Source organism: Amblyomma americanum, chromosome 3, assembly GCF_052857255.1.
Source record: "Amblyomma americanum isolate KBUSLIRL-KWMA chromosome 3, ASM5285725v1, whole genome shotgun sequence".
Classification (NCBI taxonomy): domain Eukaryota; kingdom Metazoa; phylum Arthropoda; class Arachnida; order Ixodida; family Ixodidae; genus Amblyomma; species Amblyomma americanum.
Window position 1 is genome coordinate 75,270,174 of NC_135499.1, and position 20,159 is coordinate 75,290,332.

Genomic DNA, 20,159 nt, shown 5'->3' on the forward strand with positions numbered 1-20,159 from the left:
CAAGAGACGAATTTACCGGCGAGAGACTTGGATTTCAAAGTATTCCTGCCAGTCGATTCAGCCACAGTGACGTCATTGCCAATAAGGACGGGTTGCCACTGTTCTGAAGGAACCCAAGCCAGGATATAGGTGTTCACACGCGCATTTTACTTAAGAAATCGACCGATGGTGGAAGCACCAGTGTTCTCTTTTTTGCTCTTTTCTAGCATAGAAAAGCTCAGTGGTCTGTGAGAGTCCTCTTTGTGACTAGAAAGTGGTGCGCTATCGATACACAAAAACATAAATTTGTTCTGAGTTTCTTTTTATAACGCAAAGCATAGAAACGCTAAAAGCGTTGCGCAGTGCCACATGCTATTTTTATGCAGCAACCATACGACACCTGGTAATGTGCGAATGAGCATGTGGACCCATCAGAGTACCGGTGTGATTTCAGGCTACGCTGTAGTTCTGGGGAAGGACACTTGCATTCAATACTTTATCATCATATCAAAGATCCTATACGCGAGGCGCGTCCACTCAAAGGCTCTACAACAACGACGCTGCATTCGGAAAGTGTGGCGGAGTGCCTGTGTGCCGCCACGAGACACAGGTTAAAACTTGGAGACGACGACTGGATGTTTTATTTCTTGTGTGTTTGGTTTCAGTTTGCGCTGCGATTTGGAGTACGCAGGTTCACGTGAGTTTTATCAAACACGGAGTCTAACGAATCTTTTTGGGGCTTTTTCTGGCTGAGTAGTTGGGCAACTTTACTTCGCTGTTGGAAAAGGTTCGAAAAAGCTGCTATCGGTTCCTAGCGTCGAAAACACAATGAACCTGAGGGGGTGTCCATTCTGCATTTTCCAATGTCGTGCAAATTGCATTTTGGTCAAATTTTCGCAACTGTGCTTATTCATAATGCTTTGATAGCTGCGTACGTGCACAAAACTTTTCATCTACTATAGGCTTGTACAAGCAACGACGACGTCCTCTCTAGTTCTTTGGAGCGTGCTAACTAATATATCTCGCACTCCTTGACGCTGCGACCAAGGCTTCGATCATGCATAATGCTCGTATTTCGCCCTCACCGCTTGAAAGATATTGATGAGGGAATCAAACGTGAAACAGTGAGCTTTGTTGTGTTTTCGAATCGCAAATTACGAAAAAATTCCGTGGTTATTTCAAGTTTTTGTGCATAGTTAAAATGTTGGAGCGTTTACACTAACCACGCAGGTTCACGTGAGTTTTATCAAACACGGAGTCTAACGAATCTTTTTGGGGCTTTTTCTGGCTGAGTAGTTGGGCAACTTTACTTCGCTGTTGGAAAAGGTTCGAAAAAGCTGCTATCGGTTCCTAGCGTCGAAAACACAATGAACCTGAGGGGGTGTCCATTCTGCATTTTCCAATGTCGTGCAAATTGCATTTTGGTCAAATTTTCGCAAATGTGCTTATTCATAATGCTTTGATAGCTGCGTACGTGCACAAAACTTTTCATCTACTATAGGCTTGTACAAGCAACGACGACGTCCTCACTAGTTCTTTGGAGCGTGCTAACTAATATATCTCGCACTCCTTGACGCTGCGACCAAGGCTTCGATCATGCATAATGCTCGTATTTCGCCCTCACCGCTTGAAAGATATTGATGAGGGAATCAAACGTGAAACAGTGAGCTTTGTTGTGTTTTCGAATCGCAAATTACGAAAAAATTCCGTGGTTATTTCAAGTTTTTGTGCATAGGTAAAATGTTGGAGCGTTTACACTAACCACGAAATTCTGGGCAGGACGCTGATCAGTTAGACTGCCATTATTTCACACTCATCAAGCGCACCGGATAGCAGCAGTTCCAATATAAATTTCTATTCAAAGACGGGTGGGCTTAGAACTGATAGCAAAAATCTCATGACACGTTTTCTCCACAGAGCTAGACATCGTAACACTAAGGCCGTAACACTCATCTAAGGTCGTAACACTTGTGCGGATGGCTTGTGCTGCATTGCACGAATGTTTGTTTAGAAAACCCGCAAAAACTGGGAAATGCGTCTGGCTTGCCGTGCCGCGTTGCTCCGACGTTAAGCATGAGAGGCGCCGCAACTCTACTGAGGGCCTTTTTCATTTCACAAAGAATTAATGCCCTATACGTGAAGTTCCTTTTTTTGTTGTTGCTCCTAGCCTCTGAGCTATTTTTGCCTTTAGTCATAGGAACTGGGCGTAAACTATCGATCACCGCATATAGAAACAAAATTTTTATCTCACGTCCAAGGCTTAATTATAATGACCAATTTGATAAGGAGTGTTTGAACGTTAAATTAATCATTATTCCATAATTATCTGCGTGAATCACATATCCTGTAATCCAAATAGCTTCTTTTTCTAGGCTTACAAGTAATTGTCAACTTTAGTAGAGAAATTGGCAAAAAGTTCTTAGACTTGTTTCCTTTTGTATCAGATGGACTTGTACTTTTTTCAGACTTAAAGCGCGTTGTCCGTCGAAGCTTTCTTCAAATTTTTAACATTTCCTCAGTGCAGACCATGCTACAAACCAAACTGAAAATCTAGTTCTGCCCAGCTATAAAGATGGAAGCACTGCAAGCCAGACTGAACCTATAAATTGGTCTGCAACACACGAAAGAGCCTACTTATTTCATTTGCTTCTATTTGTCGCAAAAGCTCACCTATATTCACTTTGGCCCGGTCTTCACCTGTACCATAAATATAAAGAGAGCATAATTCTCGTTAGTTCTGCACCAAAAACACTGTCGTCATTCATCTTTATAAAGTGTCAGTGGATTTTGTGAGCCCATCGCCAGAAAGCCAGTGAAACGTTCAGATTGGAAAAGCCACGCAGTTTTTATTGTGAACGGTCGTATTCAGGTTTGCAACAACAGTGAGCTGGCAGGAGATTGCAAATTTCAAATTTTCTTAAGCCGCTCCCACTAACCAGCTCAAAATATGTATGAGATAACAAGCTGCTGTAGAAGCTTGAATAGCTGCATAAATGTTCAGTTCTGCAGTTAAAATCACCCTGCAATGCGCTCTACAAAGAAATCGTTCAAGCATTAGGCAAGTATATATATACGGCAATAAGAAACCTGTTTACAATTGCAGGAAACCTGTTTCTTCCGGTCTCTGTGGGGCCGATCATAATGTGTCGGGCGGTCACGATTGGCTCGGAAAGCGGTCAATAGGTCCCTCGAGGTGGAAGCGAAAGTCGCGATAGTCGTGCAACCAAGACGCCTACGCGGATTCCCGCGGAACTGGTGGGCGGTGTTATGGATGCGGACAGTGACTCAGCGAGATGGCCCGCCACGCGCTTTCCTCCGTCCCCGTCAGGCGCCCTGGGAAGGCTTGGTCTGGAGGACGCGGCGTACACGGGAGAATCCGTCGTGCAATGCCGGCATTTTTGCGCGCAGGCTAACGCTCGCTGCCAGAGTGGTGCGAGCACCCAGGCTGGTGAGATGGGAGCCTTTCTTACGTAGCATTCTCTTTTGAGCATACCCTTGTTGTCGTGTTGTAGCTAGCTGGCCCACTCTGTTTATTATTTACATGAACATTAAATGTATGTATATATAATACGAGTGTACACATTTTGTTGTTCCCCCTTTAGTCCCTCTGCATGGAGCCCTACAATGGCAAAAGTGGAGAGGAAGGCATATCCAATACACCCTCACACAATGCAGTGCCACTTCGTATATGATGATCTGTAATTGGCAAATTAGGATTGCAACATTATGCTCGTGAATAGTGTGTGACCGCGCTCACGTGCAGTGCAATTCTTCAGGAAGTACAGGGTCTTATATAGAGCGTCCTCCTTGATGGCGTCGACAGGCTTGGCGAAATTGTGATAATCCACTGAAAAAAACAATCGAAGGGAACATTATTCACATTGGTCAACAGCAATGATGTAGCGTTTCGATCAACTATTGTATACAACTCAAAAAGTAAGAGGCAGATGCCCATAAAAGGAGAGAAAAAAAAAGATTTCAATGATTACAGGAGAGGTATGTCTGGTAGTTGACATGGCATGCTACTCCAAATGCGGTTGAAGGAAATGTAAAAAAAGGCGAAAAAGACAAGGTGAAATCCAGCACGCACTGCGCTGGCGCACTCATAAACACAGTATCATCAGATGCTGTCTAACAAATCGGTGTCCCTAAGATAAAGCAGTAGGGATTTTGTCCCACGTGCAGTCGAAGTCGCCTCCCTCCAAGGTCCAAGGGCATGCTCCAGGTCCTGGCGCCGTCTTGGCGTTGTCCTAAAGTACTCAGCAGTGCCTTGCGGTGTGTACTGAGAATTTGGCAGCAGTAGGCGAAGTGTTCACGACCATCGCGAACACCACATGAGGGGCACAGGGGGCTGCTTGATGCACCAGTTTTTTGAAGAAAGTATTTTGTGTAAGGATTGCCCGAGCGATTTTGATGCAAGCCATAACGCTCACGCCTATCTGAATTCATGGCAGCTAACGCCGGTGACCGATTAACATGACACCATGGTTAATCTGATTAAGCTATGCTTACTGCCGTTACACTTCCACACCCCTTCGAATTCACTGCAGCAGGCCGAAGGGGATCAGTAAAGGGGGCAATGGGTCAGCACTACTTATCGAAGGAGCAAAACGTTGAGTTGGGCTAGTTGGTAAGGATTAAAAAATAAAACAGCGCAGAAGATGACCGAGGAGAGAAAGGAGAACACAGGACAAGCGCTCCCCTGTGTTCTCCTTTCTCTCCTCTGTCGTCTTCTGCGCTGTTTTACTATTAATCCTTACCAGCTAGCCCAACTCAACGTTTTGCTCAACCATATTTCTTATGCAACGGGGTTGTTTCTGCGTCCTAACCTTCCTTTCCACAACTCTGCGGTGTTCGCTCCGCTCGTAGCCATTTGCAGCGCTTGTCTTGTGTTCTCCTTTCTCTTGTCAATCGCCTTTTGCGCTGTTTTATTATGTACTGACTGGAGGGGCTCCAATGAGGGGCATCTGCCGGTTCGTTTTAGAGTTTTATCCGAATTAGAAAGCAGGATTCTGCGTTCTGTTTATACGCTATCAGCGGCGCCTCCCAAGTGCTGACAAGCGGCGTTGATAATGATATGACCCGTCTTCGTACTTAAACGCAGTGCATAATGCACTTAGTATACTATTCTCTAACATGTACATTTGCACAGCATTTCTTGAAGGTAGGTAGCGTTCGCATTCCGGCACGTCTTTTTTCTGGTCTGATGGAAGGAGATATGCTCAAAGAGGCTTCAAAAAGTTTAGCTCGGAGTAGACACATACAGCATTGGTTCGTGCCACTGATGGTTCATTCGGGGAATGTATTGTCACGAAGTGGCGACAGCAGTTCGGAGAGCAGAAAGGCTGCGATAATGGTGTCTGCACAAAACTCTTTATTTGGGCTGACTTGCGCCCACAAAGGACTGAATTACTCGGTGGCGGAATAGCTACAAGCGTGCTCGGCGGTCGTCGAACTGAATGGGCGCCGCTGTCAGCCGTGCTCAATTTAAAGCTGACAGCGAACTTTCGAGATAAAGCGTGCAAAATTACTAGAACACTCTGGAACAACGTAGAATCAGCTCTGCCTGGATGCGATCAATCAAGATAAATCTGGTCGTCTTGCAGTGCAAACAAAGATATAAAGCGGCGTGACGGCAGCTTTGAAGAATGAACAAACACGGCAAACATTCGCGGCATTACTGCCCTCTCAAAGAAGCATCGACCCGATGCATTCAAATAAATAATGCGACTAGCAACAAGTAAAACGGACCTTGCGAAAATAGAGTGTTGAAATGCAGCGTCCTTTACCGCGCATAATAGGGATCTAGACGGACGACATGGACAACTTATGGCCGTACGCAGCGTCGCTGGGAGGCAGTCATTGCGCCAGGGACGACTTCATAATCCAGTTCACCTCGCCTACGAAGAACCTGGTAGGGGCCGAAATAGCGGCGCAAAAGCTTTTCACTCTATCCATGGCGGCGAATGGGCGTCTAAACCCAGACATGGTCTCCTGCCTTGCATTCCGCGTCGCGTTTTAGGTTGTATCGTCTGGCGTCGGTACGCTGCTGGTCTTTGATTGGTAATCGGGCAAGTCTTCGAGCTCCATCTGCGCGTTGGAGGTAGGCGACGACGTCGAGTTTCTCTTCTTCGGTAACGTTGGGCAGCATGGTGTCGAGCGTGGTCGTGGCCTCCCTGACATGGACGAGCCTGAAAGGCGTCATCTGGGTGGTCTCCTGCACTGCGGTGTTGCAGGCGAAGACAACGTAAGGAAGGATGACGTCCCAGGTCGTGTGTTTGGCATCGACATACATGGCGAGCATATCGGCGATGGTTTTGTTCAGGCGCTCGGTCAGTCCGTTGGCCTGCGGATGGTATGCAGTTGTCCTCCGGTGGCTGGTTTAGCTGTAACGCAGGATGGCTTGCCTTAGTTCCGCCGTGAATGCTGTTCCTCTGTCCGTGATGAGCACATCGGGGGCGCCGTGCCTCAGAAGAATGCACTCCAGGAAACTTTGGGGACTTCTGCTGCCGTTCCGTTCGGTAGAGCTTTTGCCTCGGCGTAGCGAGTCAGGTAGTCGGTCGCTATGATGATCCACTTATTTCCAGACGTTGACGTTGAAAAAGCGCCAAGCAAGTCCATGCCGCTCTGCTGAAAGGGCCTTGCCGAGGGTTCAATAGGGTTCTGAAATCATGCTGGTTGGGTGGGAGGGGTCTTCCCTCACTGAAAATCTCCGCAGGTTTTCACATAATGTGTGACATCGGCAGAGAGTCGGGGCCAGTAATATCTTTCTTGAATGCGGCGGAGGGTGCGAGTAAACCCGAGATGTCTAGCTGTCGGCTCGTCGCGTGAAGCCTGTAGAACTTGTTTGCGGAGACAAGCAGGTACAACAGGGAGGTAGGCTGCTTTGTTCGCTGCGAAATTATTCTCCATGGGGACATCATTTTGTACACATAAAGACAGCCCTACTTAAATGAGGCCGGGGGTGTAGAAACTTTGCCTTCCAAGCACTCGATGAGGCGGTATAGGTCGGGGTCCGAGCTTTGCGGCTGTGCAAAAGAGCTGGGGCTGATGAGTCCCAGGAAGGCGTCCTCATCGTCGTCCGCCGGCGGTGTATCTACAGGTGCTCGTGAGAGGCAATCGGCGTCAGAGTTATTGTGTCCGGACTTGTAAACGGCCCATCGTATTAAATACTTGCGCTAAAAAACGCAGACAGAGGACAAGACTCGACACCCAGAAGGCGCTACCTGATCATCCCACTCTACATACGTGCTGTTAAGGTAAAAAACCAACTGTTCCAGGATGGACGCAGTAATAATGCCACAACTGTTTTGAAAACTGCATTCATCATTGTCATCTGTGATGCACTCCTTAATATACTGCATACGTTGAGCATGTGCAAGCGAATAGAACAAATCAACAACATCAACAGTAAAACTCAGGCAAATGGCAGGATTCTCCTTCAGGAGAAGGTTTGCAAGGGCTTCCGAGTTGGGAATAAGGAACGGATCATTAACCTTAAGGGCCGAAAGGTGCTTGGAAAGGAAGATGGAAACAATCATCTGCCAGGAGTTATGCTCACACACGATAGTAGGTAGCGCCTTTCGTGTGTCTGGTCTCATACTCTGTGTTCTTTAGCGCTCGTTTTTAATGCGATGGATCGCTACCAACTCGCCCAGTCCTCAGTTCTTCTACAGTTCATCTCTTGTAAACGACAGTGGCGTCAAACTCCTGGGGGCGCAGACTCCATCGAGCGAAGCGGCCAGAGGGGCCGTTCAAGTTGGCAAGCCAGCACTGCACATTGTGATCCCTGACCAGCTTGAACGGTCGCCCGTACAGGTAGGGGCGGAATTTAGACGTAGCCCAGATGATGGCAAGGCGTTCCTTCTCAGTCTTCAAATAGTTAGTCTCGGTCTTGGAAACGGAACGGCTGACGTATGCGATGACTTTTCCCGTCCTTTTTTGCCCGTCGCTTTTTTGAACGAGGAGGGCGGCTAGGCCCACGCTGCTTGCGTCGGTATGAACTTCAGTATCGGCGTTTTCATCAAAATGCGCGAGGATCGCTGAGGACTGTAAAGGGTGCGGAAGTCATTTGAAGGCTTCTGCTTGCGACGCTTCTCATTTAAATGGCACGTCTGCCTTCGTCAGTTGGGTCAGGGGCTCGGCGATGCGCGAAAAGTTTTTCACAAATCGTCGGTAATATGCGTATAGTAAGAGGAATCTGCGCACTGCGTTCTTATCGGCCGGTGTTGGAAACTGTTCAGTAGCAGCTGTGTTCTGCTGGGCGTACTCCCTCCTTCCTAATGATGTGGCCTAGAAACAGAAGCTTTTCGTAGGCAAAGTGGCACTTCTGTGCTTAAACAGGTTAGGCCAGACGACTTGATGGCGTCCAGTACTGTTCGAAGTCTTTTGAGGTGCACTTCAAAGTTCGAGGCGAAGACAACGGCGTCATATAAATATACCAGGCATATTGGCCACTTCAGGCCGGCCAGCACTATATCCATTACTCGCTGAAACCCCGCTAGTGCAGAACAGAGACCAAACGGCATCACCTTGAACTCAAAGAGCTCATCCGTGCTCATCCGAGCTCATCCGATGAATGCCGTCTTCCCGCGATCTCTTTCGTCGACATCGATTTGCCAGTAGCCGCATTTGAGGTCTATCAATTAGAAATACTTGGCGTTGCAGAGCCGGTCCAGTGTGTCGTCGATGCGTGGGAGGGGTAGACGTCCTTCTTTGTTATGTTGTTCAAGTGGCGGTAATCAACACAGAATCGAAGTGCGCCGTCTTTCTCACCATACCAACCGCTTCCGGCCATCGGCTGTTTGAAGGCTGGATGACGTCGTCGCGAAGCATTTCTTCGACTTGGTCCCGGATGGCTTGTCGTTCTCGCGGGGACACACAGTAGGGGCTTTGAAGGAGAGGCCGGGAGTGCTGGTCAGTTATAATGCGATTCTTGACATTTAGCGTTTGTTGGACATTCGGCGATGAAGAAGAACACTCGCTGTATCTCCGAAGCAGATCGCGGATCTGGCCTTGTCTGCTTCGGGGCAGAGCAGGGTTGATGCCAAAAGTGGGCGAGTTCTCTTGGTCAGGCGAATCTTCTGCGGTTGGGTCGGAGAGGGCGAAGGAATCTCGTACGTACGATATTTCAACGAAGAAAGCTATCGTCGTTCCTCGAATAATGCGCCGGTATTCTTCGCAGAAGTTAGCCAGCAGTACTTCAGCCTGGCCGTTGGGGAAATGTGCGATGCTTCTTGCGATACTGATTCCTCGGTTTAGAAGCAACTGCATGTTCCCCTCGATGATGGCTTCAGCCTTAATGGCTTTCGTGGCGCCTACGCTCACGATAAAGCTTGAACGGGTTAGGACACTCACGTCTTTTTCCAGGACACTCAGGGCAACGTGATTTTACAGAGATCTCATAGAAGGGATGGCCCCGTCTGTCGAAAGCGTGATCAGCTTGGATCGCAGGTCAATGATCACCTGATGCTCACGAAGAAAATAGATACCCAAGATCACTTCGCGAGAACATTGTCGTAGCACAACGAAGGTCGCAGGATAGGTATATCCTATGACAGTCACTGGCGCTGCAGTTCTCCCGAAGACAGGGCAAACGACTTTGATATGGTGCGGCAAGAACTTTCACACAATGACTACCCAAAATCTTTCGTGGCATCGGTAGAAAACAGCTGTGTCTACCAGAACGTAACACTTCTGTGTCTTCTTCACTGAAAGGTGCCGCCGTTCTCTACAACCCTGGAATCAGCGAGGCGATGGCACGCATTCTGCGCATCTTCAATGTTAACATTGGTCATGTTCCAACCAGAAAACTGCGACATGCTTTGGTCTACGTAAAGGACGTTCTTACAAAAGAAAATTATGCCGGCATGGTTTACAGCATTCTCTGCTCTGACTGCGACTGCGTTTACATTGGCGAAACTGGTAACTTCGAAGGGCGGCTAAAAGAGCACAAAAACGGCGTTAAAAAAAAGGAAAGTGGATTCCAGTGTTATCGCCGAACACTGCATATCAAAACAGCACATTATCGACTGGGGCAAGGCACAAGTTTCTGCGGCAGAAAAGAGGAAATTCCCTCGCCTTCACCTGGAACCTTTGATTATACAAACGACCTGTCACACCTTGAACAGAAACTGCGGAAATCTAACAACTGCTTACGCACGCTCTCTGCGCCCCCTTTTCAAGCATACATAAGCTCGCGCACCCGCTCCTCGTTTTTTACTGTGAACAACGCTCCCGTATGGGAGCCGAAACGTCTTTTGTGTGTTCATTTATTTGTGTTCGGCGTCTATAATGTCACATTTTATTATTCACCCCAACCAGGCGAGTTTTCGTCCAACTCTTGATTTCACTCGCGCGGGCACCGTCCTGATGGCGTAATGATGAAGCCCCTGCGGTGCGACTTTGTGGGCCATCCCAAGCGGTCGTGACTTTCCTCAGCTGCGCAGCGAATGTTCCATTCATCACCGAGTAATCACCTCCTGTGTCGACAAGAGCGGTAACTATCCGGCCGTCGATAGTCACTTCTAAATCGTCTAAATCGTCGCCCTCGGCGTTGGGTCACGGCTTCGTCGCGTATGCGAATCGCGGGTGCGGCGGGTCGTCGAAGCTTTTCTGGGTGGCGGCGTCGTTTTGAAGGCAGTTCGCGTCGTGGTTGGGGTTCGCATTTCGTGCGGCGTCGGTGCAGCGAGTGTAGCGTCTTCATGCGGCGTAGCGGGTGAAGCGTCTTTATGGGGCGTGATCAGTGGAGGATCTTCGGCGTTTAGCTCGTGAGAAACCTCACCTCCAGAGGTTGCTGTCTTTAGTTTCCCCTAAGGGGGCTGGGAGACCTTCCTCGTACCGCGGCTGCGTAGCTGCGACGTGGCGGACGAGGCTGCCAAAGAGTCGTTCTTTCACGCCGCACATTAAAAACTGAACTTTCTTTTCCTCCGTCGTCTTGGGGTGAGCGCGGCGAAAGAGGCGCTTCATCTCATCGAGGTAACCGCGGACGGGCTTCTCCGGAAGCTAGATCATGGACTCGAGCATTCGTTCGACTCTTCCTTTCTCCGCGGCACTGGTGAATACCTTCAAAAGTTCGTTCTTGAATAGTTCCCATGTCGTTGGGGCGACTCGTAGTTTTCGTACCACATACGTCTTGAGCCCTCCAGTGAGAAAAATACGTGTCCAATATTTGCCACATCATCTCGCTTATTGAATGATGCCACGCGCTCAAAGTTGTCCAACCATTCTTCGGGGTCTTCGCCTAGGGATCCACTGAAAGTTGCCGGCAACCGCGGCTGTTGCAGTATGATCAGTGTAGACATCTTTGGCTAAGTTGTGGTGCTTGTAGCAGAGTCGTTTCTTTGTCGGGTGAGGTCCGGCAGGGTCCCGAACTCGGGCCCCTCTTCCTGAAGACGTCTGCTGGCTCGTCCTTCGGTGGGAAGCGCCGAGGGCTGGTGTGACGACTTGAAGGGGGCGTCGGGAACATGGAAGGCTACCCGCACTTTTATCAGATGTCACGAAGTGGTGCAGCAGTCCGGAGAGCAGAAAGGCTGCGATAAGGGTGCCTAAACAAAACTTTTCCTTCCGGCTGACTTGCGCCCACGAAGGACTTAATCACTCGGCGGCGTCGTAGCAACAAGGGTGCTCGGCGGTCGTCGAACCGAATGCCCGCCGCTGTCGGCCGTGCTCAATTTAAAACTGATAGCCAACTTTCTGATAAAGCTTCATATTTGAACAGCGCAATAAAACAACGGGACACAACGAAGAAAGGACACCACAAGCACTGAATCGCAACTAGATTTTAATTCACGTCCAAGCATCTTAAATACTAAGAACGCCAAACACAAACAAGAGGGAAAAACCAAAAGAAAAACGATACAAAGCTGCTAATCATGCCCACAAAGGTGACAATCAGCACGAGCGCGAGACTACACATCTTGGCCGGATAAAAACATCATCTCTTTATCAGTTAGTGTGACAGAAGGATCACTAATACAGCTATCAGGTTCCAAGCGGATGTGAAAAGCCTCCAAAATTTCCCGCGTTAGGCTGTCATTATGTTTTCCTAGGATGACGGTGTTAGACAACAGAGGGGTGCAAGTACCTTCTCTCCAGTGGCGGGCAAGGTTACAAGAAGACCCATTACCTCGGGACCTGTGGTGCTCACTATGACGAGCGTTGATGCAACGTCCTGTCTGGCCAATATAACTCAACCCGCAAGTGCACGGAATCCTGTAGACAACCCCCACATTACAGGGCACAAAAGGGTTCTTATGGTTGGTCTGACAACCCCCAGTCTTTTTCTTCGCGGGCATGATTAGCAGCTTTGTATCGTTTTTCTTTTGGTTTTTCCCTCTTGTTTGTGTTTGGCGTTCTTAGTATTTAAGATGCTTGGACGTGAATTAAAATCTAGTTGCGAGTCAGCGCTTGTGGTGTCCTTTCTTCGTTGTGTCCCGTTGTTTTATTGCGCTGTTCAAATATGAATCAATACCAACTCGCCCAGTTCGCAGCGTTTTCTGATAAAGCGTCCACAGTTAGTAGAACATTCTGGGACAACGTAGAATCAGCGCTGCCTGGATGCGATCAATCGAGATAAATCTGGTCTAGTCTTTCATCGCAAACAACGCGATAAAGAGGTGTGGCAGTAGCTTTGAAGGATGAACAAACACAGTATAGATTCGCAGTAGTATTTTCCCGAAAATCTGAGGCGGAAAACTTGGCGACAAGGAAATTTACACGCACTTTCATTGAGTTAAATTTCCGCACTTAATTACAAATTGACGGAGTCTTCATGCGCTGCTGGGAAAAAGCCGTGTAAGAGGGAATTCGAATCAAATTGGAGGAATTTCTGGTTTCGCATAGAAAGCACTGCTGTGTGCTAAGGTATATTATATTTCTCTACCAAAGCAAGCCCATTGCATCAGTATATGTGGATGTGTGAAGATGGGAGCACGAGGGATCCTGAATTTGGTTAAGGTGTGTAAGGCTGACCGCGGAGCAACATGATGCTATGAGTTTTTCATTCGCCGCTGCCTCTGGAGTTTGTTGATACTCCAAGTTGGTGCAGTGTCAACACAGCCGCGCGCACTCTAGTGCTCAAAAGCTATGTGTTCATGAAAGAAGGAATTTTGCAATGCATGACACAAAATACGACGCTAATATGCTAGATGATTTAAGACTTGCGGTTTAATAATGCGGTATGCATTATGTAACCGAGACTTGTGCACTCTAATCCATCGACGGGCTCGTGGTGAACCTGCGCTTGTTACGAAAGCAATGCAAGGATAAATGGTGAAGTGCAGCAAGCGTCCATGTTTGATTCGAGTACTATCGTAAATTATTTTCTCTGTTCAGCGCTCCTAAGGCTTAAAATAGTTTTTCATGCTCTTTTCGTCGTTTTCCTATACTCTTGTTTGATGGAGTACTCGTGTTAGCTGTCCTTCTGATAAGGCTTGAAACCACTGATATTGAGAACAGATGGACGTGACCGAGCTCAGCAGAACATAACAGTGTGGAGAAAGCATCCGCAACGATGCAACATAAGTTTGCCTGGCTGAGTTATGATAGCATATAAAAGTAGTTGAAATCCATGTTACAATGTATGCGAAAGTCACAGAAGGTGATCAAGACATAAAATAACGGCAACCCTGCACTGCATAGACACGCTATATACTCTATTTCAAATGAGCCACATTTTGAATCCTGGGCCACCATCCTGCAATTAGGGTTATTCACAGGATGCTGCACCGTGTGTGGCGTGCATGGGAATTAACTTTTTACCAAATGGTTGAAGAGACGCGTGTGGCAGCTGAAGCCACGATGAGCTGACTGGACATTTGCGAAGTGTGTGCTTTTAGCTCTCGCAAACGCGAACTACGCATGCGCGATACGAGCTGGTAGTTTGTTCGCTCCGAAGTGCTGGCTGCAGGGAGAGCAGGTGACGAGGGACGCACATTAACGGAGCGACCATGTGATAAGATAGACGGCTGTACTGTATGAGCCGCGATAACAAGTTTGCACTGCGCCATTCATTCCCACGACGCTTGCAGCGGCGCCGTGAAAATCTGAGGTAGCACTCGTCTGTGTTCCCGCAGAACGTTGTTCCCCGTGGAACAAAAGGCCGATCGCTCTCTGAGATAGGATTTTCTTCTAAACGCCAAATAGGTACCCTGCAGCGCTTTCATGTAGTTAAATAGCCTCTAACCTAACATTTCCCTCAACGAAAGGGGCTATTGAATGCGGGCGCATTGTGTATTATTTTCTTGCCACTTCCAGATCGGTGTTCGCGCTATAGGCTGTCTGTGATGGATTCTGGTGGTTCTTGTCAGAAACAGATTGTTCGCTCCGTTCTTCACATTTAAAGCTAGAAACAACTTTTGTATGTGGTTCCGAGGCGTAAACTATAGACTGCTGCTTTAATAGGCCGGCCGCACATGAGAGCTACGGTGGAGAATTTTCAGCTTCCAGTTCGATCTCAAATAAGCTACTAAATTTCGAACTAAGTTTGTTAGGTGCAGGCATAAATTTGCGACTCGGTACAATAAGCATCAATCGCTACAAGTATCCATGAGTTGATTTTTATGCGTAGTTGCCACAACAGCATTAAATTACAAATGTGAGTACATTTTAGAATCGTTCGCTGCCGACGAGAAACAGAACGCCGTAGTGCACAGTCGACGCACCGACGTTATGCATCTCAAACACGAATGAGCCTTCACCTTTGTGCAGGCCGATTTCTTCCAGTAAACGAAAACGAGCAACGCACCGGAAACGCTAAGCACAGTTCAAAATATATATCTATGCCTAAGTAAAAAAAGAAAAAGAATCAAGCAGCTGAGCTGCTTTTCTCGACGGCATGTTGCAGAGTAAGCGCTCTTTCATACCGTGCGAAAAAAGACACATATTCAATGCTCATCGCAACACAGCTGTTCTCCACAGCCGTTCCCATGTGTTCCCGGATTGCACTGTACTGACGCCCAAACTTGAATTTGTTATCTTGATTTACGATAGGTTGAATATTTTGGAGTTTTCTTTCGCAACCGGGCGGCTGTGTTTGGGTGGATGGTAATAAATAAATCTGATACGGGCTATCGTGAAAGAGGGCACGCGGCGGCTATTTCAGCGCGACTGTAAGTTTCGGTTGCCTTCCTGGAATGACCACGAGCACAGGGGCACATCCGTTAACGAAATCATGGCAGTGTCATGGAGAACGGCCATGCCTATGCCGAAGGCTGACGAGAAGCTATTTGAAAAGGGCTTCCAAATGCTTCGAAGAGACGGGATATCAGCCTCTTCGTAGCTACTTTCAGACCGCGGGTCACGGCGTTGGGGACTCGTTATTTGTCGCAGAGAATAGAGTACTCACAGCTAGGCTACTCTGACGCCTCTTCGTATCCGACGCGACGGCTTTGTTTATGGCAGCCTTCTGGTCACCTGAAATTGTTATGCGCTATCGTTTTTCGTTCGTGCAACTAGCTTTGGGCTTGCGCAACCAGCGGAATGTCGGTAAACTCGATGACAACAAACACTAGGCAAAACGAACAAATTATTCGACCATGCGGAGACAACGGAAACTGTACAGCTCAGAGCACTTGACAAGTTTAAAGCCCTTGCAGCAGGCCTTTGCAGCGAGGCGGTTGGAGACTGGGGGAGCTCATTGACCTTGGCAACCCTCGAAGGGCCGCATAGCAGCGGGCATTTGGAGAGGCTAAACTGACTGGCCCCACGACAGGGGGGCAGTCTTCCGCAGGTTTTGTGCGCTGCTCTACAGAACGGGGTATGCTCGCTGATTTCCGTTTTCCATGTCGAGTGAACACGGAAGTGTTAAACGCAGTTTCAAATCGATACACCCGCCACTGTTGCTCAGTGGTTAGGGCGCTTGGCTACTGAGCCGGAGTTCCCTGGTTCAAACTCAGCCGCGACGGTCGGGTTTCGATGGAGGCAAAACGCCAAAGGGTCCCGTGCGGTGGCGATATCATTGCACGTTAAAGCTCCCCTGGTAGTTGAATTTATTCTGCAGCCCTCCGCTATGGCACCTCTTTCTTCCTTCTTTACAGTCCCTCCTTTATCCCATTCCTTTCGGCACGGATGCGGCTGTCCATCGAGATTTAAAACAGTTACTGCGCCATTTCCTTTCCTCAAAAAACAAACTTCAATTTTTCAAACTGATATACTCGAGACAAAACGACCGGGGGGTTCACTTCGCGTTCGTTGTATTTCTTTGAGTTAAACTTGGAAGCGGAATAGCCATTCGTTTGTTGCATTCATTATTTAGTAATAAACTATTTATAGCGAGGTCTGGCTTTGTATGATGCCTTTTATGAAATTGAAATCACCACTTCTGTTGGGCACGGACACCAGTTCTTCATAAAAGGCAAGAATAGGGGAACCTTTCCTGTGGGTGCTTCCATCTGTAAGAGGACGTATTGTCTTGTGCTTGCCACCAGTACACTATCTTTGAATATTTTCTTCTGTTAACGAGTGCAACATGACAGCAGCTTCTCTACAAGTGGGCTACATCTGTGTCGTCCTGAATAGACCTAAGCCCTTCGGAGGGGCAAAAAGCTGTGCAGCGTCAACCATTACGACAAACATACTGCCGCACAAGATGCCAAACGCAAAAACAAAGACTCTCTAAATAAGTCATCCCTTAGATGTCGCGTTGCTTAACGACAGAACGATTTGCAAGAAAAAGGTGTCGAAAAAGGCTCATCATGTGCTTCCAGGGGAAGAAAAAGTCTTTATACAAAATCGCCTTCCTGCAAAGATACCCGAAATTCTGCAAAAGGGGCATTGTTTTTTCAGTGGGGCGTTTCAACATTGCAGCATAAAAATAAATATATCTGAAGTAACCTAGAATGCACACTTGTAATTTTCTGCCATTTATTGTCAAGACGCCCACGATTGATGTCGTATGGCAGTCATTACTTGGTGCGAGTGAAGGAAAAACTTTAAAGGAAACTTCCTATGCATAGGAAGGTTAGAACATTACCACCAATACGTTCATATCAGTATCTCACATAATTTCACATTGTCTCGCTATTAAAAGTGGTGTCCAAAGAAGGTGGGCTTGCGTATATTACTGCCATTTTAACTCATCAGGAAATCTGCGAAGCTGCATGCGTCACAAAATTCGGCGCATACTGGAAAAAACCGGCGCAGTGCGGGAGCCATTGGTCCCGCGCGCATCGTAGAGAAAACAAACAGCGGAGAAGGAACCCCGGAGAGAGCGCAACCTTGTGTATGTTGCTGCCCTTTCCACTATGATCGCCGGAGCGGCACCAAAGAAAACATCTGCGTGCGCTGTGGAGTGTTCCGGAAAGTCCCAGTATTTTCTTCTCATTGTCTACTGAGAGGGCGTAGATTTGAACTTGCTAAGTGATTCCCTCTCCCCTTCGCTCGCACCGGAGGCGGCGCATCGCCAGAAGGACCTGGGCAGGTTCTGGAAACCGGCTTCTGCGCCTGGCCAATGGGGACGCGCACTTGGCGTGAGAATAAGAAGGAAAGTGTACACTTGGTAGTGTTATGTGCGCGCCTGCCTTGGCGCGAAGAATGAACAGAAACGGAGCGCGCCTAAAGATGAAGGGTGTTGACCGCTGCCTCTCAGCCCGAGCCGCCGTCAATCTTCAGGGAATTCCCGGGAAACACCACTCGCCCAACCACGGACTAGCGAGGCAGCGTGCGCCAACCTGCGGGACGGCTCCGTTGTGTTCCTCAACTCGTCGGACTGTCGCCATGCCACATGAATAAATTGTTTTTTATTCGGTTGTCACGCACTTGTGTTAGTGAACATTAGGTGCAAAGCTTTTGTTGTATTGCGAACTCTCTTGAGTGTTACTTTGCATGAGTTGCATTGTATTGTAAATCACTTTGTATGTGCTCGTAAGAGTGATTGTGAAATCCTCTGGATCGTCTCTTTGCTGTATAAACTTTGTTTTGTTTAGTGAACCGTTGGCTCCGACCCATTCTTTGGCTTGCGACCGGTGAAAGCTGGGCACCAAACGATCAACCTGCTTGTCATTTGGTAGCTGGTCTCCGGCTGAGCTTGCCACGCTGAGTCGAGGGTATCTTCTTTGTTACCGACACCACTACCCCACATGCTCTACGGGTGTTTGGGAGTGCACGAAAAGTGCACGAAAAGGGTTACAGCATGTAATATTGGCGCTAAGAAGACACCGTTGCTGCATGAACATACGCAGTACGTGTCAAAGGTGGCGAGGACTGTATAGCTCACCACGAACGGCTCTCAGCAGGGCGTTGTAGATGAGGAACAGGCTGCTGTAGCGGTAGGGCCACAGCCACGAGTCATTCGACACCACTACCCCACATGCTCTACGGGTGTTTGGGAGTGCACGAAAAGTGCACGAAAAGGGTTACAGCATGTAATATTGGCGCTAAGAAGACACCGTTGCTGCATGAACATACGCAGTACGTGTCAAAGGTGGCGAGGACTGTATAGCTCACCACGAACGGCTCTCAGCAGGGCGTTGTAGATGAGGAACAGGCTGCTGTAGCGGTAGGGCCACAGCCACGAGTCCTTCCTCTCGGCGCTGAAGAAGTAGTTGTCGTTGCAGACGGAGCCGAACAAGTCGGAGCACATTGTGGACTTGGTGATGTGCTGCTCCAAGTACATGGCTGGAAAGCAGTTAATTCTACATCAGTGAAGCCAAAGGAATCGGGCGTGGGTGTTACATCGGGTGGATGTTCGGCTAGCCGATTGTCAGCTTAGCCGGATACCAGGCGTTTCATGTTATCATTTTGTTCGTGAATATGAAAAAAAGTGGAATTAAAACCGTAATTGGTCTTGTGCTGGAGTACCTAGACGCTGGGATCCGTGTGCTTTTCAGTGAACGAAGCCTGAATTTAAATACAATTTTATTAACACGTCAATGTACCCTCGCAAGAGAAAGCAACACGAAGAGAGACAAAAATACAAGGAACTGTCATTGCTTGAGCCTTTATTTAAACCCGGAGCCCCCACAAATCGGCCACTCAAATCATTGTTGGTAAGGAATGGTTCAGGCATAGTCTATAATTCATGTTCGACATCAAACGCGCAGAAAGACGTGCATGGGAACGGCGACTAACAAGTGTGCACTTTCCATAAAAGTTTATTCGGAATATCGGTCGAAATATATAGGCATAGCTAAGGGAGAACAGAAAAAAATGCACAAGGATGACACGTAATGCGACAAACGTGCGTAAGCAGTATTAAGTGTACACCATCCTAATGTCTTACTTACTTTACTAATTTAATTCAGTTTTCCTAATCAGCGCACTATGAAGAGGGAATCGCCAAACTATGCTTAAGTTCCCGCATGAGCACAAATCACCGTTATGGGCGACTGTCCTCTCCTATTACGTCGCCTAAAGGGGCCCTGAAGCACTATTCAATAAACTTGCGCCAAGCCTGTGATGTAAAGGGACGCAGCTTCATGAATATACTCCAGGAAGGTTTTTTAGTTTAATGCGTTTTGTAGTAGTTGAGTTGCCTGCATTCAGAATTTGAATTCTAGCATTTTTAAGCGATTTCTCTCTCCTATAATACTTTTCGTACGCCCAAGGTCTGGCCCGCCTCCGCCGACCTCACCCACTCGGCCCCAATGCACGGCAAGCGGTGCGCCCGGGAATTCGCTACGGGGCGAGGATTGCCTATGCGCCGGCGCAACGCGGCTGACTGGCCGCCGCGGCGTTAGCTGCGTGACCTTTGAAAGAATCTAACCGTGACCCATTTCTTAACCGGCATACGCAATCGTGTGGGACGGAGGTGGCGTGTGAGACAGAGGTGAGTGCGAATTCGAAAAAGTCGGCTGGAAGGGCTCCTCAACTTGCGAACGCGTCTGTAGGTTCTCTGCCTAGCATGTTCATTTGTAGTTACTGTACAAAGTGTACAGTAACCTAATTTGTTCCTTCGCACAGTTATTGTACTAACTGTGCAGTTTGAACGAGTTTACTTATGTGCTCGCAAAGTGCGGCAGGATCCCATTTTAGAGGCGCTGAGCTCCCATTCATTCCTGCGTTTGACTCATTGCTTCGCATGTTCAGGGCTATTCATGTGCCGTTAACTGTTAGCAGCATGTCCGGCGTCTCTAGTGAACCATGCAGTTAACGTTTCGCTTGTTCTTATATTATAAATGCTTAGCATAGTTTGATCAGCAATCCACTACCGTGAACCGGCCCCTCAAGCCGCCAGCTGCGCA

General features: G+C 48.0%; 1 protein-coding gene across 1 annotated transcript in view; it reads right to left on the bottom strand.

Moving 5' to 3' along the window:
* LOC144123835 (uncharacterized) overlaps positions 1-18,341 on the bottom strand; it is a 92,620-nt gene extending 74,279 nt beyond the window's left edge. The window contains exons 1-4 of the mRNA XM_077656574.1: positions 18,337-18,341; positions 18,194-18,291; positions 3,737-3,826; positions 2,650-2,676 (exon numbers count right to left, since the gene is read on the bottom strand). Coding sequence (XP_077512700.1) covers positions 2,650-2,676; positions 3,737-3,826; positions 18,194-18,291; positions 18,337-18,341 — 220 coding nt within the window. The remainder of the gene's footprint in view (positions 1-2,649; positions 2,677-3,736; positions 3,827-18,193; positions 18,292-18,336) is intronic.
* Positions 18,342-20,159: the final 1,818 nt, after the last annotated feature.